Genomic DNA, 23,043 nt, shown 5'->3' with positions numbered 1-23,043 from the left:
GACCATAAGTCGGCAAAACCGTAGTCGTTTTGTAGGCAAAACATTTATAGTAAATTCGTGGACGTTACGTGGCATAAAACGTTTGCAATACAATACTCTTTATTGCACAAATCTCTCTTTATTGGTCTTTATTTTATTGGGATTAGTTGCCAAACGGACCCCAGGCTCCCATGAGCCGTGGCAAAATGCCGGGACAATGCGAGGAAGATAATGACTCTTTATTGCACATCTCACATAGTTAACAGAGTTACAAGTAAAATGGTTTCAAGGAATAGGGTCAGATATTATATACATTGTATAATATTTTTATGTTTAACTTACCGGGATAATGATACTAGCTTCTGTCGTTCTTCCCCGGGTCTCAAGCTGTCTCTACGCCAAATTTAATCTACATCGGTTCAACGGTATGAGCACAATATTATAAACAAAGTGAAGTGAAGGCTAGCCACACTTATCCATATGCTGCACTTATCCGTATCAACCTTAACACTTATTAACTCACATTTATAGACGGGTCTTAACTTTAACACTGTCCAAATAATCAACATATTAATTTGATTTGATAGTTTTCGATACATTTCGATTGCTCAACTTACTCGACTGTTCAACCGGCCCTACCCTACCCTACAGTCGGCAAGAAGTAAATTCACAAACAAATTATTTACGAAAGTCAAGCTTTTTTACGACACATGTAGTTTGCGACGATAATTAAAAACAATTGTTCTGTGGTATAATTTTGTTTTAATAGAGTAATATCACAGCACTTGTCCCTCAAGTGATAAAACTCACAAAGCTCGTCAGGGTTGTCAAAAGCGCAGCAAACAAAGGCCCTCGTGCACAAACGAACTCGTTTGCAGCGGTCTCATTTCGAGCTCTTGCCGACTGACCGGCTTGCCGGGGACTAAAGCGGCCCACTGATTATCCGAACACCAAACATTCAATCGGGGGAAATAATTCGTGTATAAGCCAATTTTAGCATGGGTGTAGGTAATGGTCTATTAAACAAGATACTAAAAGTACCCGGGGGTCAGGTGAAGCTAACATGGGGGGTTTAAGCTCCCTTTTTATAGTTTTTCGTAAATAACTCTTAAACGGTGGGCCACCGCGTACACAAAATTATTTATTATTTAGATACTATACTATGCGATGCTATTCTCCCTCTGCGTGGAATACCTAATGATAATGATGATGATTGATAATAACTACCTAATAGATACCTTATGTCCTTCCAAGTCCTGTGAGAAAATGGAAATTATTACCCCATTTGTCTCCAACGGACAGTAAAGGGCGGGGACATATGGAAATAATCCCTACTTAATGCAAGGGAAACATAAATTTACGGATCTGATGAATATTCACATAAACATGCCAGAGTCTAATCGGTATTTAGCAATTCAGGCATTTTAGGAAGGTTCCAGTTCTAACATATAACCTTACTATTAGGCATGTACATAACAGGCAATAATTAATAATATTTACAGCCATTCAAACAATAAGATTTCCTCGCGTTGTCGCGGCATTTTGCCACGGCTCATGGGAGCCTGGGGTCTGCTTGGCAACTAATCCCAGGAATTGGCATAGGCACTAGTTTTTAACAATAAGATACGTCAAATATTAAATATTGAAACGATCAGATCGGATATGTCAGTGTCAAAAGTGACGTTTTTGTTTGAAGAAACGTCACTTTCACAATCTTATCTGGCTCTAGAATTGTATCACTATTTAGCCTATATACAGTGCGCGAGAACGCTTTGGCTATAGTCCCTAAGCTGGTCAAAAGCGGGTTGGGGACTTCATACCCCTTTTAATTTCAGCTGTAGTAATGCAGCTGCAGTAGACATCCGACCCTACCTTTAACCGACCAGATCAAAAAATATTGGAGACGTGGGTCTCCAGTATTTATTCTTTTGTCAGTTAAACAAAAAAAATATGAAGATAGCCCGTTCAAATTCCGCGTGGCGTCACGCCCACGCCTACAGTTTTGCACGGCGGGACGTCACAAGTCCCCACTCGCAAACTTTGACGCGCTATATCTTGGTCATTCTCATTTTCCTCCTTGATGCTCCTCAGTAGAAAGGCAGCAGACCTCCTTTTTAGGGTTCCGTACCCAAAGGGTAAAAACGGGACCCTATTACTAAGACTCCGCTGTCCGTCCGTCCGTCCGTCCGTCCGTCCGTCCGTCCGTCCGTCCGTCCGTCTGTCACCAGGCTGTATCTCACGAACCGTGATAGCTAGACAGTCGAAATTTTCACAGATGATGTATTTCTGTTGCCGCTATAACAACAAATACTAAAAACAGAATAAAATAAAGATTTAAGTGGGGCTCCCATACAACAAACGTGATTTTTGACCGAAGTTAAGCAACGTCGGGCGGGGTCAGTAGGTACTTGGATGGGTGACCGTTTTTTTGCTTGTTTTACTCTATTTTTTGTTGATGGTGCGGAACCGTCCGTGCGCGAGTCCGACTCGCACTTAGCCGGTTTTTTGAAAAAACGAGCCTGAGACTTGCCAGACGTGACGGGTAGCGTACTCCAAAAGAGGGAGCCTAATTTTGCAAAAAGAAGTAATTTTGAGAAAAATAACTCTAATTTTGCAACAAGATGTAAGGTGTCATTCTATGGAACTTGCTAATAAACTATGTAGGTAAACAAAAGTTACTAGTAAATTCATATTTTTGACAGTTTCAATATGTTTTTTATTATTCTTTAAATTTTGTTTGTATACACTTGACGATCTTTTTGTGAATTTCTGCTATTTTTAAGGAAGTAACATGTAAATTTTCAATCAGAAATAAATATTATCTATCTATCTATCTTTCTTTTTATTATGGTAGGATACAATCAACTAGAAGTTCGAAGGGAACTGGGGCTAGCTTCATATATATTTAAATTGGTACGAGGCAAGTTGTGCAATCCAGCTCTAGTAGCACGGTCGCATTTTTATCATTTATCACCATGCCTGTCACGTTCTAACAAGTATGTAAGTGCGAAAGTGACGGGCTTAGTGATAGTGGATAAAAAATGGAACCGTGCTGAGCCCGCTGGAGTCCTGGCAGAGGTGCGTTTGAACGTACCAGATCGGTATGTGTGGCGGCGGCGGCGGCCGAGCCTGTTGGCCGAGCCGCGCGCTCGAACGCAACTCCTTCGCCAGGCCCCCTTTACGCGCGCAATTCGAACCCTGAATCGAGTAGCGATTGAGTTAGATTTGTTTTTCTGTTCTTTGAACGAATTCACAAAGGCCACTTTATATGTTCTGTGTTACTGTAATTTGTAATAATGTACCTATGTTGTTTTTTTTTTTATTCTCTTGTGTGTCAAATTCCATACTGTCGAATTAGGATACCTAGCCTGTAACGATGGTTGTGTGTATGTAATAAATAAATAAAAATAAAAAATCTATGGCAGCTTGTTTACATAGTTAGCAAGTTCCATAGAACTTTAAGTAATTTTACAGAATTACCCACTCTGTATTATTGTCTGTTATGTTATGCAACTGTTCTTTAACTGTCTACTTGTGTGTTGATGAGTGGAGAAAACTCTTAAATAACCAAAGATAAACTTTAAAAAGTAATAAACGTGAAAAGGCCCATCTTTCCTTTTGAGCGCTGTCGGAAATTGATATAATTTTCGTCACAACCTCCGTTTGTCAACATCGCCTCTGCTTATATGTATTTTCCCGAGGGTCGTTCAAGTCGGCGGCCATACACATTTTTTTTTACAACTATGATTCTCTTACCGACATACGTGATATCGGATCAATAAAAGGAATCACTACATAGTATAAAACAAAGTCGCTTCCCGCTGTATGTCCCTATGTATGCTTAGATCTTTAAAACTACGTAACGGATATTGATGCGGTTTTTAGGGTTCCGTACCAAAAAGATACAAAAGGAACCCTTATGGTGCGACTCTGTTTTTAATAGATAGAATGATTCAAGAGGGAGGTTTATGTATAATTTGTTAACCCGTGCGAAGCCGGGGCGGGTCGTTAGTCTATTATAAAAAAAATATATAAATATAATCATCTGTCACCCCCATGACGAGTTTAGTTTTTTATTCTTAAATTTTTGTATGATTGATTCAATAAAATATTAGATAATTGCTTCATTGATAAAAAAAAACATGCGTTTCTGCGGGACAGTTTTAAAAGTCTGCTACTTTTTATTTTAACTCTCAAAAATCAAACATTAACTTTCTTTCTTTATCATAGTCCATTACTTTTCATCGTAAAAGTAAACTTGTCATTTTGAAACTTAACTAAGTTAACTTTTTGATTAACGGTGGTCCGTTTTGGCTCTCGCAGTTTGGAATGTAATTTGGAATCTTGAGATGCCCGTGAGTTTCAAACTTTTCAGCCTTTAGAAAAGATACATATACTTATTTTATTTAGGTGCTTTCTTCGTATTTTAAATTTATTCAGTAGTTATTTAACTTCTTTTGAAACACATTTCGAAAGGACACCATAATCATAATATTTATTGATAATATAAATGACATGTCACATTTTATACAGTGTATAAAGATTATATTTAAGTATGAATTTTCACTACGTAATGTAGGTTGTATTTAACATATTACATCTACCTAAGTTCCTAAAATTTAAAGAACTCTTTATGGTTCCTCCGATTATTGGCGTTATCATTTTGCTTGAATACCTCGACTAAAACGGTTCACATCACACCAGGAAGAATATTAATTGTAAATGATTTTGCAGGCTAAGCCAGCTGCCCAGCTAGTACAATAAATAAGCTTTTCTGTATACGACTAATTGTATTTTTCCACGTCAATCTCTATAAACAAAAGCCACAAGCTGACGAATTAAGAGATACAGATGTAGGTACTTAGGAGTTAGAATAAGTCACTCTAATAATTTTGCTATCAGACCCGAAACTACAAAATCATAATAATATAAAGTAGGTACCAATAAGGCACCATACCCAAGTTCCTGTTAAGAATATTAATAGCACAGTAAGGAACTCATCTAAAATGTCTCCTTTGTCACAATTTCCATAAGCTTGTTAAGTAAATGCCTGTAGGGGCGCATCACAAACCAAATTAACTCGACCTATGTAACTTAATTAAACAACAAGTAACAATGCCAGAGTTGCAAGAGAATATTAAGTAGCTTTTACTGGAATAACTTTGGTTAAAGTAATAGTTTTCAGTATAAGCTCAAAAATAAATAACTACCCTATGTCTAGTGGCTCAGTGAGCTGTAGCCCCCGTGAAACCGCCATTTTGATTTACAAAAACTGTACCGACAAAAAAACAATATACAGGGTAATCAGGAGACGTGAGCAGGATCAAGCCTACGCATACAGTAAGTTCGTACCAGTATTCGTGAGATTAACTTTAATTTATTTAATACTGTTTAAAAAAATAGTTTTAATTTATTTACGACATTTATGGCTACTCTCTTTGTAAACCCATAACAAGTGCCCATTTGAAAGTAATCGGATTCTGGTTACTTTTGAAAAATATATTTTCTTTACTCAAAGTGCTGTCATAAGGTCATAAAGGTTAAAAAGGTTTCATGTTTGTTAATTAAATGTTGTAGGGTATCCATGATTGCGGATAATTAAATTTCTCCTTACCAAAAAGTATAACAACAGAAAAAAGCGTGATTGTTTTACTTAATTATTGTGGTGAACGATACTTTTACATTTACTGATTGTGTAGGCTTAGTCCTGCTCACGTCTCATGAATCACCCTGTATGTACTTGATAATTGGGTATTTTCTTCTAATTAAAATAAATTATTTCACATCGTGCACGAAATAAAGCACCAGATAATTCTTAGAAAAACATAGATAGAAGTTATTTTTAAACACAATTTCTATTTAATAAATCAGATAGAAATATAAAAAGTAGGCGAGTTGACCGTGACGTCACTACACACGTTTTCATATAAATTCCATATTGGCAAATCGTTTTGACAGTTCTAAAAACGAAGCTGATTTGACTAGTAGGAAAGTACCCAATTATCGAACCTGCTCACAAAATTTCACGTGAATCGGTTGAGAGATACGATCTTTAGAGAAGAACAGCGGAACAGCCAAGCAAAAGTACGCTGAATCGGAGATGAAAATTTCCTACCTTCATTAATGTGACGAATTTGAGCAAAATGTCCCCATTAGGTAATCCCATTATCGGTTGTCGAAAAGCTCAAATTCTAATTGCACTTTTATGGCAGTATGAACCTTATTGACTACACAAATAAAATATGATTTAGGTAGGTACCTATTTTTTCCAGGATATAATGTATAACAGCTTTAAATAGTGTACATAAACCCGTATTGGATTGAAGAATGAAAACAAGTGACAAACAGTAAACACAGAAAGACATAACATAAAACCGGTCAAGTGCGAGTCAGACTCGCGTTCCAAGGGGCCGTACATTAAGTCCGACTCACGCTTGACTGCACTTTTCTAATAGGTTTTCCTGTCATCTATTACATTTTAGACCCAGTAGTTTCGGGGATAAAGGGGGGGAATGGTCGGACTGACAGATAAACATGCACGAGTGATCCTATAAGGGTTCCGTTTTTTTCCTTTGAGGTACGGAACCCTAAAAAACTGAACGGAGTACCTATTTATGTTGTTATTAACTTAACCTAAAAACGAATTGCACAGTAAACCAGCTTTCTGCTATGAGTTATGCAAATGAGAAATTCATGAAGGACGTTTTTTGGAGGGACGATTAAAAAGATGTTGTATGGATGCCTGATTTAGGCGAAGGCGGGTCAAATCAAGCGAAAAGACAGTAAACACAGAGTGACAAGCCAGCGGCGCGTGAAAACCACCTCGAAAATTGCACAGCTTTAGCGAATAATGCCTACAATTTCATGTTTAGCGTACCTTAAATTATCCGTACGTACGATCCGACGTGCAAACCCTAAGCGTACCTAAACTTTTTAAGATCCCGTACCCAAAGGGTAGAAACGGGACTCTTATTACTAAGACTTCGCTGTCCGTATTTCTGTTTGTCTGTCTGTCCGTCTGTCTGTTCGTCTGTCTGTCCGTCTTTCTGTCACCAGAGGGGCTACCGCGAAAACCAATTGCGGGGATTTCGCAAATTGCGGGGATCTCTCTCCTTTACTCCAATGAAGGCCTAATTACAGTGACAGATAAAAATGTCCGCAATTTCACAACTTCGATTTTTGCGGTTATAGCCCATGAACTCATGAAGGCTGTAATTCATGAACCGTGATAGCTAGACCGTTGACATTTTCACAGATGAGGTATTACTTTTGCCGCTATAACAACAAATACTAAAAGCAACATAAAATAAATATAATAAATGGGGCTCCCATACAACAAACGTGTTTTTTGCCGTTTTTTGCGTAATGGGACGTTCGTGCGCGACTCCGACTCGCACTTGGCCGGTTGCGGCTAAACTGAAAAACCGGCCAAGTGCGAGTCGGACTCGCGCACGGAGGGTTCCGCACCATCAACAAAAAATAGAGCAAAACAAGCAAAAAAACGGTCACCCATCCAAGTACTGACCCCGCCCGACGTTGCTTAACTTCGGTCAAAAATCACGTTTGTTATATGGGAGCCCCACTTAAATCTTTATTTTATTCTGTTTTTTAACCGCCTTCAAAAAAAAGGAGGTTCTCAGTTTGACCCGTATGTATGTATGTATGTATGTATGTATGTATATTTGTTCGCGATTATCTCGCGTTTGGCTGAATCGATTTTGATGCGGTTTTCAGAAAAGTGTTTATTACATTCTGGAGAAGGTTTTAGTATACATAGATCTGAGCTGATGCTGAACCCTGGCTGTACCTAGTGGAACTCAGGTTTGGTGCAACATAGGCACACGCTGTTTTGGTCATCCGTCACATCTTGATGAGCACTTGGGAGAGCAGTACCCAAGATAGAGCTGATGCTGAACCCTGGATGTACCTAGTGGAACTCAGGTTTGGTGCAACATAGGTACACGCTATTTTGGTCATCCGTCATATCTTGATGAGCACTTGAGAGAGCAGTACCCAAGATAGAGCTGATGCTGAACCCTGGCTGTACCTAGTGGAACTTAGGTTTGGTGCAACATAGGTAGGTACACGCTATTTTGGTCATCCGTCACATCTTGATGACCACTTGGGAGAGCAGTACCCAAGATAGAGCTGATGCTGAACTCTGGCTGTACATAGTGGAACTCAGGTTTGGTGCAACATAGGCCCACGCTATTTTGGCCATCCGTCACATCTTGATGAGCATTTGGGAGAGCAGTACCCAAGATAGAGCTGATGCTGAACCCTGGCTGTACCTAGTGGAAGTCAGGTTTGGTGTAACATAGGCCCACGCTATTTTAGCCATCCGTCACATCTTGATGAGCACTTGGGAGAGCAGTAAGTACCTATGCTGAACTCTAGCTGTACCTAGTGGAACTCAGGTTTGGTGCAACATCGGCACACTTTGTTTTCGTTAACCGACTTGTCGTCGTGTGCCTATGTTGCAGAGTTCCACTGTGGGTCGATCAACTTTTTCTAACCGCCTTTAATAAAAGGAGGTTCTCAGTTTGACCCGTATGTTGTTCGTGATTATCTCGCGTATGGCTGGACCGATTTTGGTGCGGTTTTCAGAAAAGTGTTTGTTACATTCTGGAGAAGGTTTTAGTGTATAGTACATGGATGGTTTGAAAAACCAATTGGACCCGGTAGGTGGGCGATGCTATCGGTATACCTACCATCAAATTTAAGTTGCTGAAACTGATTCAGATAAATAGTGGTGGAAGTCGGAGTCGGACTCGGATTGGGAATGGGAGTGGTACTGGGAGTGGCAGTGGGAGTGGGAGCAATATAAATACAAATTGTTTAGCACCGAAACATCATATTATGTTTTGTCGCGATTATCATCGAGTTAGGCCATCACCAACATTAGTATAGTTACTAGCCCAAAACTAAATGAAGAGCCTAACAAACTAGCATTTTACTCCAAAACCTAAAATAAATGAAGTACCTATCACTAAAAAGTAAAAAATAAAATAAATAAAAAAGAATAAAAAAATTAAAAATAAACAAAAAGAAAACCAAAACAAAATAACTTAATATAATTTATTTTTGAAAAAAAAGGGAACCGCCTTCAAAAAACTAACCCACTGAAAAGCACAAAATAATTTTTATATGGCACCCCTATACGTGTCCAGTCCCTATCCCGTCGTAAAGCAAATTTCTGCCAAAAAGTAATTAATACCTAATAATAAGAACATTAATAATCATCCGGGTAATTACTTAGTTTTTGAAGGCGGTGCCAAACCAACAAAAAAATTATTTGCTGCCAAACATAAAAAAAAATTCGAGTAAGTACTTAAGTAGTACAAGAACTAAATTAAGTACCTATGTCTTTTTTATGCAAGTAAGTACAGCGTTCTTCGTTGTCTAAAATATCGGTTCTCTAAAATTTGGTTTGGCACCGACTTCAAAAACTAAGTAATTACCCGGATGATTATTAATTTTCTTATTATTAGGTATTAATTACTTTTTGGCAGAAATTTGCTTTACGACGGGATAGGGACTGGACACGTACAGGGGTGCCATATAATAGTTATTTGTACAACAAGAGATCAAAGTTTGATATTTCTTCGAGTGCTTATTTTGAGTCCCGTGCAAGCGAAAGATTCTATAATAGATTCACGAGCGTAGCGAGTGAATCTAATTTAGAATCTTGAGCGTAGTAAGGGACTCAAAAGCGCACGAGATGTAAATAACTTTGATCTCGTGTAGTACACAACATTTTTCACCTCAGCAGTGAGAACATATTAGAGAACCCGAAAAATGTATTCCTTCTTCATCACTTACCTCTATTCACTCATGTTTTCTTAAGATATACCAACAATTAAATTTTCACCTCAGCAGCTCGAACAAGGGTATTTTGCTACTTAAAAGCAGTGAGCAAAATCACATTTTGCTCACTGAGTGAGCAAAATCGCATTTTGCTCATTTTGTCTCACTCAGTGAGCAAAATGCGATTTTGCTCACTGTTTTTAAGTAGCAAAGTACCCTTGTTCGAGCTGCTGAGGTGAAAAAATTATTTTGTGCTTTTCAGTGGGTTGGTTTTTTGAAGGCGGTTCCCATTTTTTTCAAAAAGAAATTATATTAAGTTATTTTGTTTTGGTTTTCTTTTTGTTTATTTTTAATTTTTTTATTCTTTAGTATTTGTTGTTATAGCGGCAACAGAAATACATCATCTGTAAAAATTTCAACTGTCTAGCTATCACGGTTCGTGAGATACAGCCTGGTGACAGACGGACGGACGGACGGACGGACAGCGGAGTCTTAGTAATAGGGTCCCGTTTTTACCCTTTGGGTACGGAACCCTAAAAAGTGACTGCGTTTCATCCACTCGTTTATCTCCATAATTTCGTTTATAAATTTAGATTGAAAAATGTATCTTCTTTGAGAATGTTATTTAAAAAAATTCGGTAAGTGAGCAGCCATGTTGACGCTATGTTGCTTATCATCATGCTTTTATTTTATTTTACAGGAAAATAGAGTTGATTTGGTGGAACTGCCTCCATCATACGCCCGTTAATAATTATAAGTACTTACTAAAGTATTGAAATATACTGCTCAACCGACCCTAACCTAACTTTTGCCTTACCATAGTTGGAATAGCTAAAGTCAATACAGCGAGAAATTATTTAATCTTCCATAGATAAACATGAGCTCCCTGGTGTAAAAAAACAAGCACACAGACCGGATATCCTGCAACCCGTTCGTATATCGATGGAGGGTAAACACTGGGAATACTTAATATTTAGACTTGCGATATATTGCTGGGATCTAGACAGACACAAACTTGATACTAGTGCACAAGATTATTGTCATTAAAGCAGTTTTCTTCTTCCTTGCGTTATCCCGGCATTTTTGCCACGGCTCATGAGAGCCTGCATGGGGTCCGCTTGGCAACTAATCCCAAGAATTAGCGTAGGCACTAGTTTTTACGAAAGCGACTGTCATCTGACCTTAAACCCAGAGGGTAAATTAGGCCTTATCGGGATTAGTCCGGTTTCCTCCGCCGGTTATATAGGTAACTAAAAAGTTAAACTACACTAAAGGTGGTCTAGGTAACTAAAGGTTGTCTGGAAGAGATCGCTCTTTAGCGATAAGGCCGCCTGTTGGTTACCTCTGTCTTCATGTATTATTTGTGTTTCCATGTATAGTATGAATTATCTGAGATGATTTTTTCGGGCTCGGGCCCTAGTCTATTAAACAAAAGGTATTGTTTCCGTTATGCAGTGCTTACACCTGTTTACTGCTAATAGACTCTACTTAAGTAACGGGAACAAACCCGTTTAAAAAGCAAATTTATCATTCTATTTATATGGTTCAAATTCATGAAACAACCCATTTGGAGATAACACGTTTTGTTATCTCCAAAGAAAAGATCACCCTGATTGTTCTCAGAATGAGCTGTCACATAAATTGGAACCTTAATACTATCACGATAGTTGCTTTTTAAACGACATGGTTACTTTGTCACGTGCTGAAGACCGCTGTTAAAAGAAACAAAGTCTTTTGTTTAACAGATTGGTGCTCGAGCCCGAAAAAATCATCTGAGATAATTCATACTATACATTTATTCTGAGGTTGTGCAATAAAGAGGATTTGTATTTGTATCGTATTGTAACTACAGAAAGTTTCCAAGTGATTAGCGCGCCAACCTCAAGTATCAAAGATTCATTGTTCTTCACTAACAAAACCTGAAACTCTCAAGGTCAAAGAAAGCTTAATTTATTTTTCTAAGATGACATCGCCATCCCGGGCACAGGTCACTAATAATAGATGAAGCATCTACGAGTACCGGTCACCGCGTACTGCTGTCCGCAACACTACCACAAAAATTGTAGGGGCGTGGAGCCGAGTTACCGCTCTTCAGTTGCGTCCACATTTACTACCGGTGGGTTTCTGTCCCCCTCTTACGCTACGGCTTACGTAGGCGGACAACGCGCGAACGCGGCGCGGCGCGGTGGCGGCGCGGCGCGGCGCGGCGCGGCGAGGATGAAACAAACCGTTGATACGTATAGGTATGTCCTACTCGTACGTGAGCGATTTAGACGCGAAGCGGGGCGGCGGCCGCGCGGCGTTCGCGCGTTGCTCGCCTACGTAAGACGTAGCGTTATATTGTGTTGTGTGGCGACCTTTCGGTTTTATGGACTCTTCAAAGATCTATTTGTGGTAATCTATGGCTCCAAGACGCGAGTTTTGCAAGTAATTTCGGGCGGTTAAATGAGTTTGCCGTCGTATTTAAGTTAAGACAACGTTTACGTTTAGTATATTTTAATATTAAATGGTTTTCATTTGCCTTGTTCTTGATTCTTAAATATTAAGATGGTCTTAATTAGACATTTAAACAAAAGCTGGTGATAATAATAGAACGCTGCGTATTTCAATGGACGTTTACTTCAGCGGCTTGTTTTAATTAGGTTTCCAAATGTTTGTCACGCCCACGCTAAATGTCTTGCTATGTTTAATGATTCTCATTAAGATCACTTCACAAAATGCGGGCATCTTTCTCTGTCACTAATTATGCCTTCATTGGAGTAAAAGAGAAAGATACCCGCAATTTGCGAATTTCGGTTTTCGCGGTAGCCCTTCAGATTAAAAAAATATGTAGACTGTAGAGTCAGCTAGGCCAAGCTAACTCCATAGCGATTTGATAGCACAGACTGTGCAAGTGTTAATTTACACGTCATAATTTCATATATGACGGTTAAAATAACACTTGCACAGTCTGTGCCCTGTGCTAACAAAATCGCTGCAGAGTTGGCTTGGTCTGACTATTTATCTTAATTTTGTTTTCTTTTTACTTCAGGTATTAAATTAGACTGACAATTTAATCTGAATCGTTACGAATATTAACCTTATAAACTTTACTGCCAGTGTCAAGAGCGAAATTTCTTCAACCAAAAAAAAAACGTGATGAAATTAGGGTACCTATCTCATTTTTAGGGTTCAGTACCCAAGGGTAAAAACGGGACCCTATTACTAAGACTCCACTGTCCGCCTGTCTGTCCATCTGTCGGTCAACGGGCTGTATCTCATGAACCGTGATAGCTATAGGCAGTTGAAATTTTCGCAGATGATGTATTTCGGTTGCCGTTGCCATAACAACAAATACTAAAAAGTACGTAACCCTCGGTGGGTGAGTCCGTCTCGCACTTAGCCGGTTTTACATCAGCCACACCTTTACGGAGTCTATCAAAGAAAATAGTTCAATAATAATGATAGGTACAGTCAGCAGCAAAAGTTGCTAGGCTAGGTGTTCAAAATTATGTTGACGCGACTTTATTGTTAAGAGAATAAGGGCGCGTCAAGGTAATTTTGAACACCTCGCCCGCTTAGCAACTTCTGCTGCTGACTGTCAATGATATTATATAACCATAGATAGGTTATACTCATACTTGAGGAGCACAAAAAATACTTCCATATTCCATATTTATTTCTGTGCCTACGAAGAAATCTGTTATTTTTGATTATTTTTCTCATTCCATCCATCTTTGTCACACTCGTTGTTAAACATAAGCTCGTCTCTTTCTCTTTCGGTGTGCGGGAGCTCGTTAGCACGTGCACATTTCTCGCTTGTCCAGCCGCGACTAAAGGCAACTTGTCCAATTTGTCACAAGGTAAGCGCTTCAATTTTGGAGCGCCTATAACCTATCTTGAGTTATAAATCATTGCTGACTGTACAATAAGTAGTAAGAGAACAATCGTTCAACCCCTTTGACGTCGGCCAACAATGTTATTGCCTGCCATAAGGCAGGAAAACAATTTCTCTAGGGATGCCTCGAGTCAATACCACCGGTGATGGCACAGTACCCGTATAATGTAACAGTAGTTTTTTTTTCGCTAAAAAAGTACTTAAGTCTACATACATAATTACATATATGTGTGCAAAATCTCTAGTATGAGGTATGAGATTATGTGCGCGGTCAGCCAGTCACTAAACACACGTTTTTAGGGTTCCTTAGCTAAATGGCAAAAAACGGAACCCTTATGGATTCGTCATGTCTGTCTGTCTGTCCGTCTGTCCGTCTGTCCGTCTGTCCGTCTGTCTGTCCGGCCGTATGTCACAGCCACTTTTTTCCGAAACTATAAGAACTATACTGTTGTAACTTGGTAAGTAGATGTATTCTGTGAACCGCATTAAGATTTTCACACAAAAATAGAAAAACAAAAACAATAAATTTTGGGAGTTCCGCATACTTAGAACTGAAACTCAATTTTTTTTTTCATCAAACCCATACGTGTGGGCCGTGGGGTATCTATGGATAGGTCTTCAAAAATGATATTGAGGTTAATAATCATTTTTTTCTAAACTGAATAGTTTGCGCGAGAGACACTTCCAAAATGGTAAAATGTGTGTCTCCCCCTGTAACTTCTACTCGTAAAATAAGAGAATGATAAAACAAAAAAAAAAAATATGATGTAGCATATTACCGTGTAAACTTTAGTAGTTTTTTTTTAATACGTCAAAATCTCCTAAATACGGAACCCTTCATGGGCGAGTCCGACTCGCACTTGGCCGCTTTTTTTTTACCTAACTAATACATTGAGTAATTCGAAATTCTTGGGAGTAAATTACAGAGCAAAACGATGGTTCTTTAAGCGAGCCGCGACAGATATTAGAAAAATGATGTTAATTAATGATAAGTTTGATGGATTAACAGTTAATCCTTCAAAATGTTCATCATTTGACTGCTTTAGCTTTAACTTACAGGAAAACCACCAAGCAGGACTACAACTATGGACACAATTTCAATACGTAATTAAGTATTAACACTTATGTACTTTTCTGGTTTTGTCTGTTTTTTGTTTTCATTTAATACAAACATTTTGTCTTAGAACTGCGCTGCGGCATTCAAATAATCACAATTGAACTAGATATTTTGAGTTAATTTGGACCATAGTTGGTTTGATAAAAAAATTCCCAGCTCTTAAATCTCTGATGATGATGATGATGACAAATGGTGTAGCTTTATTTGACGTTCATAAGTGCATTGTAATATGCATACTTGAATAAACTATATTTTATCTTATCCTTAAAAAATATGGTTGTCTGTAAAGTCGGATTACGGCCGATAATTTTGCGTGATAACGTCGTAAGAAAACTCATAAAAATTTGCATACTTTTATACGTTACCATGGACATCTATCCACAACGTTACCATGGAGATCTGTCCACAACGTGACACTTTTTCGTGCATGCTACCGGTGTTCATCGATTTATAAGACGTTTTCACGTCAATAAGTATACACACCTACTGATTTTTAAACTATACACTGTGACAGTGTAAAGAAAATGGGGCAATAATATCCCGCCCTACCCAAATAGCGCTTCGTGGAACTATGTCCACGGCGATTAGATATGTCGTTATGGACGACCGTAGTCATTTTGTCATATGGTGCGTACTTACTTACTGTATTTTATTTTAGTACTGCTGGGTGACGTCTAAAGGCCCCAGTACACAATGGGCCATCGTCGGCCACTCCAAGGGACGCATTTATGCGTTAGAGGGAGCAAGTGGTATTGCTATCTTATTCCACCGTAGGGTTGCCATACGTCCCGGTTCGCCGGGACATGTCCCGGTTTGAAGCACGGTGTCCCGGTGTCCCGGCCGATAAGGAAATTGTCCCGGTTTAAAAATCATAGTTATTTAGTAGGGGGTAGGGGGGGGGGCTGGACTTGGTAAATAATAAGATACCTACATTTCTACGTTTCATATGGCCAAAATAAAAATAAAATGTTTTATGGTACCTACTTTTACCTAATGTCCAATATCAGTTTCTCAGACACACAATCATTAGATGATTATGTAAATTATGTTATTTTATAGCTTTTAAAGTCTGTAATGTAGAGCTCGAATTTCAGGCTCCCGAGGGCCTAAAACCTCATCAATGGAACTTCGGCCCTCCGAGTAACTCTTGTACATATGATATGACACATATTCTTGTTGAGTAACATTTGATGATTGATTCGTGTTAGAGCGCTGCTTTCTTACCGCTCGACCTTCGGCGTCACTTAATTTTTAACAAATATAAACATTTGTTTCAGAAGCTTGGCATTTGCCTCGCATGAAAACTCACCGCGCTGGTTATAACTTATAAGTACGCTTCGGGCTTATTAAGTAATGTGATGATTTCTGAGCTCGACCTTCAGCCTCACTTTTTACCTAACTTTTTGGTTTGTATTTCAAAATCTCCTCTTCTCCAGCTTAGCCTTTGACCTCGCTGCGCCAAGCTCGGCCTGCGGTCTCGCTTTTTAAACAATGGACATTGGTTGGCGTCTATGCTCTAGCTGAGCTTATCCTGAAGCACGGCTTCGACCTCGCATTAAAGCTCGCCTCACTGGGGAACTTCGGATTTTTAGGCCCGGCCCAGCCTTTTTAACACGCTTTCACAATTCTGTCACAAAAAATTTCGCGCTCGCTGCGCTCGCGTTTTTTGTTGGTTGACCCTGTGAATCTACATGATAGCTTGACTGGTCAATGAATAGTCATTTACTTAAACACATGGAAAATTTACCTACGACACTACTGTGCTAAAATTAAAAAAAAAATGATGCTACCCCTACGGGTTTTTTATAGACATTTCACTCACGTTTCACATGAAAAAATACATTGTTAAAAATTGTGTAATGTACGGAACCCTTAAAACGCGAGTCCGACTCGCACTTGGCCGGTTTTCTTTAGATGTCCCGGTCTGAGTCCCCACACGTATGGCAACCCTATTCTACCGCATGGCTGCGTCCCTTGGAGTGGCCGGCGATGGCTCATTGTGTACGCCCACAGATTACCAGTCCGCCGGACGATATCAGCCTAGCTGTCAGTTAAACGTAAATGATGACAGGCTGATATCGTCCGGCGGACTAGTAATCTGTGGACCCCTTTATGTTACGCGTCACAATTTTTGCGTAGGTATGTACTCCCAAACTCTAAAAAAACAGCCGTGAAAACCTTCGAATTTCTATGGACACACGATCCGAGAAAGAAAAACAAAATTGTGTATCTTTACAGCACTGGCTTACATAGGCTACAGTGACCACTAAAGCGGGCCTAACGCTCATTTTCCACCGCCGAGGTATATATATAATGCCGTAAAAAATCCGTTTTGAGTGAAAACGCGTTTTACCCAGTCAAAACTAGATTTGACTTAGCCACTTTTGATGCTGGCAGTACCTATCAATAGGCAAAGATAAGGTGACTCGCGACTTTATCACTCCTCGGAGGACCTCAGATAACCGCCATAATAGCTTCTAAACTAACTGTAAGAAAGTAATATCCCTCTGAGACTCTAAATACTCGCACAAGATGAAAATCCCCGACCTCCAGCCACACGACAGCTGGCTTTTGTAATGAAAAAATGGAAATAAGTATCTATTGATTTGGCTCAGTGACTTTCATAGTTCACCCGTAATCCGACTGACGAAGGAAAGTGGGTGTATTGTTAGGGTAGCTGAACACGTATGTATTTCTTTGTACCCTAACTATAGCCCCAAATGGACAAAAGTTGAACTTTATTTACTAAATTATGACTTTACACAATAACAAATGTAAACTCCTTCTCGAACTAAACATTATACCTACTTGAAAACCTTTTACATTCATTGTGAAACCTTAAATATCCAATCTGACATTCAAGAGACTCAACTTTACTGTTAATTTAGTTCATACATATTATTGTCAGGGTTGGTCAAAATACTGGCTTCCACGTATTTGAAATACAAATTACAAAATACATTTTTAAAAGTATTTGAAATACAAAATACAAACTACTTTGGTGACGGGTATTTGAAATACAAAATACAAATTACAGTGTTTAAAATAATGTATTTCAATTACAAAATATACCTTTATTTATTTTTTGTTTAGCATTTAGTTTTAACGTTAACGAATATCCTTTCATATAAACTTATAGGGTCATGGCGCTAGTTTTCGTCTAGCTCTAGTTTACGTCCACTTGACGAAATTTGAATATATACCTACATTCCTGCACAAATTTGGACTGATTTCAATCCTATGTCTAAGGCGTCTAAGCAATATATATGTCTACATATAACAATGATATTTCGCAAAAAGGAAGCGCTGGTGGCCTAGCGGTAAGATCGTGCGACTTGCAATCCGGAGGTCGCGAGTTCGAACCCCGGCTCGAACCAATGAGTTTTTCGGAACTATGTACGAAATATCATCTGCGAAGCAAACACTGCCGTACCATCCTTTACTGGAACCATTTCGCCGCATTTTCAGGCCCCTATTTGAGAACCTCTGGATAAGACCAGAACACAGAAATTTTTGTCATCTAGTAAGCTATAATCACATACTTAAAATCTAAAATTTCAAGTCTGTAGGTCATTTAGTTCCGAAGTTAAGCGAAAGCAAAGTTTCGCATTTATGACACTCACTCACTCACTCATGATCATCAGAATAGAACTAGTACTTCCCATAAACTCAGAGAGCTGAAATTTGGTACAGAGTTAGGGTTTAATGGCCACATAAAGGGAAAACCTAAAAATATTGCAATATCAGTCACGTTTTAAAGATCTAAGAACTGCATAAGTAAGTTTGTAATCCCATATAAATATATGATATTACAAAGTTACTGTTGCAGTTCCTACAAATAGTAGGTAAAGTAAAGGTACACTACGATGTACGATGTGAGTTTGAATGAAGATATGTTTAGTTATGATATGTGTATACATAGTATGGTTATGAGTACCCGAAAAGAAGGACTGCCTACAAAAAGAGATGAGATCCCATCAAAAACATTACATGTAAACAGGTGCAAGTCTCGCAACGCTTTTACTACAAAAAAGTTTTGAGATGTAATGTGAAACCAAGTCGGTTATTTTAATCAGTTCCAGGGGGTGTTTAAAACCGTATCAATAAGATATCTTTAATTTGTAATACATATAATGACTTGGCAATCGCATATATATGTAATGCTTTACTCGTACCGTACTCGTAAATATGTGTAATGCTCAAACGTTATGTTCAATTAAAATTATTTTTAATAGGTGACGATGATCCTTTTGTCATTATGAAGCCGTGCGATGGCCAAGTCATTATACGTATTACAAATTAAAGATATCTTATTGATACGGTTTTAAACACCCCCTGGAACTGATTAAAATAACCGACTTGGAAATAACGACCCCAGGCTCCCATGAGCCGTGGCAAAATGCCGGGACAACGCGAGGAAGATGAAGATTTCGCAAAAAGTAGTAAATTAAAAATGAAATATATATTTGATAATCCGTCATGTCGTCAAAAAATTAGTGCATGGACGGAAACTACTGCAATGACCCTATCCCCTAGATTTAAACGAAAAGTTCCACGCAGAAGTTGACCTAATATAGATCCAGTATCCAGCCAATGAAAATTGTATCTCGGCTGGATCGGAGGTCCGCGGTCGGCTCACAGCTTGTGCGAGAGATTAGACATTTTAGGATTATAGAATTTAATAAAATGTATTTATAGAAATGTATTTTGAAGCTTGAAGTATTTGAAATACAAAATACTAAATACATGTGAGTGCAGTATTTGAAATACCAAATACAAAATACTTTTGAGGTAGTATTTGAAATACAAATACAAAATACTAATTTGTATTTCAAATACGTATTTCAAATACATGTAATTGAAATACTGCCCAACCCTGATTATTGTAATCACGATTATAAGTATTTTAGAATTACACGGTTTAAAATGTCAAAGTTTATCGACTTGCGAGAGCAAATGAGAATCGCTAACCTTTTAACCGCCATAGAATACGTCATCGAGCGTGCTCGTGTCGCCGGGGGGTACGAAGTTACACGAAGGTTTGTCTTATTTATCAGACAGCGGCGAAATGAGCCCAATTTTGTATGCCTTATATAACAGTCTACGGTGGTTAAAAGGTTAAGTAAGCCTAGAATAAATTTAAAAGTGGGAAAATTACTGTCTTGGGTGAGACTTGAACTCACGGCCTCTGGAGTTCAAGTCTCACCCAAGACAGTAATTTTTCCACTTTTAAATTTATTCTAAGCTTAATAGCATCAATCGCAGGTGTTTCTGCTTGTTAAAATTAAAAAAATAGTAGGTTAAGTACAAACTAAAATAGCCCCCGTCACACTGGCCACCGGGTTATGAATTGTAATGATAACTCGTGACTATAAAATCGGGATCTGATCTAAATAGTCGAAGTAAACTACCTGAATTCGCAGGTCATTCGAAACGGACGTCCATTCCATTGTGACGGAGTCCGGAAATCGTGAATAGAAGTTCACCTGAATCGGAATTGGAAATTGGCAGCTAACTGTACTGTAGCGAGTAGCGAAGAGATTCGATTAAAAATCGAATCATACGAAGCTCGAGCGAGCGATCTTATATTTGCTTATATCTTGTTTATGAAAGAAAACATGATACGGAGTAAGCAAATATCATAAGCACACTGATTTATTTTTAATATCTTGGTAAAAGTGGGATGCTTTTTAACATAGATTAAAGGGCGGTTATTTGGATCTAAGCATACCTATACAAGTCTTTAGTGAAAAATGCCGCTGGCAAGACTCGACATGATGGGTTCTAAGCTGGATCAATTTTTAATATAAATTTTGCAAGAAAATCAGATTTTTGTATTTTAATTATGTGTATGAAATATTCATAAAAAAATCTTTGTTAACATATTTTTGGGCAGTGCAGTAGCGGCCTGCAATATGGAGCGCAACATATTCTTAGGACAATTTGTAAGGGGATTTCGCAAACTAGTATCAGCCGTCACATTTTATTTACGTTGACTTCTTGAATAAGTATACTAGATATCAAGTAGAATAAATAGTCTAAATATCATTTCCCTTGTTCCCAGGAACTGAAAGTCTAAAATCTACGAAGAAATGTGGGCCAACACCCCCGTAGCGCCCCGACCCGCCACCTGAACGAAGCCATGACCTCCGAAACCCCTCTCGATGCCAAAAAGAAACAGGACGCCAAAAAGGACTGCGCCAAATTCGCAGAAGACAAAACAAATGAACACAAAACTATAGAAGAAGACAAAAGAAAAAGATCCAATGAACTGATGAGGCTAGTGTACGAGCTGCCTGAAGAAATAAAAACAGAAGTGACTGAGAATAATAATATGTTAAAAGAGAACCCACCAGTCATGATAGTCGAGATAACAGAACAGAATGGTTGTGAACCGGACAAAATATGTGATAATGATTACCTTACAGAAATAGATTCTAGTCCAGACTTAGGCAATAGTGTCGTATATGATGTTTTAGCTACTAATGAACTCATAATGCACGCGGAGGAGTATAAAGAAGTGATCGTACGTTCTTCGCCTGAATGTGGGGATGAAGAATTGTTAGAGTTGAAGAAGTTGATCGAAGCTAGTCCTAAAGTGTTAGAGAGGTATATTAGGGAATGTGCGAGTGGTGAAGAAGTGAATAGACTGCATAGTTTGACGTCGACTGGGCCACTGTCGCCGCGGCAGCATCAGGCGAGAAGCACGTCGGTTACGTCAGACCTGTTCCAGTTATGGCTGTCATCATCACCTGTTAAGGTGAGTGATAATTAATATAAAATGTACCTATGACAGTGTTAATATAAGATTTCGAAGTATTTCATAGCGAAATATAAACAGTGCCGTAATAAAGCCCTTGCTACACGGTCGCCGACAAGCCTACTAACCGTCTGACCTTGGTCTGACCTTGGTCAGTTTTGGTCAAATTTTGTTGGAAACAACTGTCTACACGGTCCGGGACGGACCAAGGCCACGCGGTCTGGGGGCTTGTCGGCGACCGTGTAGCAAGGGCTTTAGACAGATTTATATTGTTTGTTGAATTTTTTTCGGTGATTTCTATAGAACTTGGTGGATAGATAGAGTTTTCGATTCTGTATAGAAGCGGAATTTCACCGTATATCTTAAAAGATTGTCCTCTGAGTTACGAAAACGTGTGGTATTTTTGTAACTCTAGGGAAAACTTCATACTCGTATATTTTTTGGATTGCGTATTAATACCGCACAGAATGAGCAACGCTTCACACCAGCCAAAATATATAGGGACAAATGTAATGAAAAGAAAGTTCAAAAACGAAATAAAAATCGGCCCAACCGGTAATGCGAAATCAATAGAGCAAGAGCTTTCGTTTGGAACCAAATATACGTCTGTTCATTAAATAACATCAGCATATCACGTGTGAACTTAGCATATCACATAATTACAAAAATTGATAAAATTTGTAGTGAATGTTCTCAGCGATGCCTTTTTTGTGTCAGGAACTCTTTGTTACCACGTGTCGAGGCTAGGATATTTTTTTATCCCATTAGTAACAAAATGATATGCTAGTGTGTGAACTTAGCATACCTATCATTTTGTGAAATTCCATAGAATTATTGCTAAAAAGTATCAGGAACTCTAGAACTATGGTGCATGCTAATAGAACTCCAAAAAAAACGTGATCTGCTATAGACTTTGAACTTCACAGACATGAAATTATTTGGGTGCATATTGAGCCTGGCTTTACACGGCTTAGTTACGTTAAGAATATGCATACATACACAGTTGGGCGTACAGTCCCACTCTCCCACTGCTCGCTGTTAACACACTTTAACAATTAGGTGTCCTCCTTGCGGCTCATCTTTTGGCCTCGCAAAAAAGTATATTCCTGGTCATAATAAAGGTAGAATTCTACATAATTTATCCTATCAGGATAATCCTTTTCTTCGGTCTTTCGCTACGAACTTTATACTATTCGTTTAATTTTTAACAAGCAGAAACGTCTGCGATCGATGCTATTAAGCTTAGAATAAATTTAAAAGTGGAAAAATTACTGTCTTGGACTTGGATTACTGAGAGTTGAACTCACGGCCTCTGGATCGATACTCCAGCGCTCTGCCATCTGAGCCACCAAGACCTCATCCATAGCCAGCAAATCTTTCCACCATATTATGGGTCTAGGGGACCCTAGCGACATCTACCGCTAAAATCCATCTATCTAAATTTATTCTAAGCTTTATACTATTAGGTTAAGTGTGGGTCTCTATTGTTTCCCAAATAGTTTT

At 38.6% G+C, this 23,043-nt stretch overlaps 1 protein-coding gene across 1 annotated transcript in view; it reads left to right on the top strand.

The window, feature by feature from the left end:
- The window catches only part of LOC134657536 (cGMP-specific 3',5'-cyclic phosphodiesterase-like), a 157,163-nt gene that overhangs the window by 59,141 nt on the left and 74,979 nt on the right, over positions 1–23,043 (top strand). The window contains exon 2 of the mRNA XM_063513112.1: positions 20,845–21,540. Within this exon, the coding sequence (XP_063369182.1) occupies positions 20,923–21,540 (618 nt within the window). The 5' untranslated portion in view covers positions 20,845–20,922. The remainder of the gene's footprint in view (positions 1–20,844; positions 21,541–23,043) is intronic.

Source organism: Cydia amplana, chromosome 20, assembly GCF_948474715.1.
Source record: "Cydia amplana chromosome 20, ilCydAmpl1.1, whole genome shotgun sequence".
NCBI classification, from domain to species: domain Eukaryota; kingdom Metazoa; phylum Arthropoda; class Insecta; order Lepidoptera; family Tortricidae; genus Cydia; species Cydia amplana.
The sequence above is the reverse complement of the archived record's forward strand: the minus strand, read 5'-3'. Positions and strand labels throughout refer to the sequence as shown.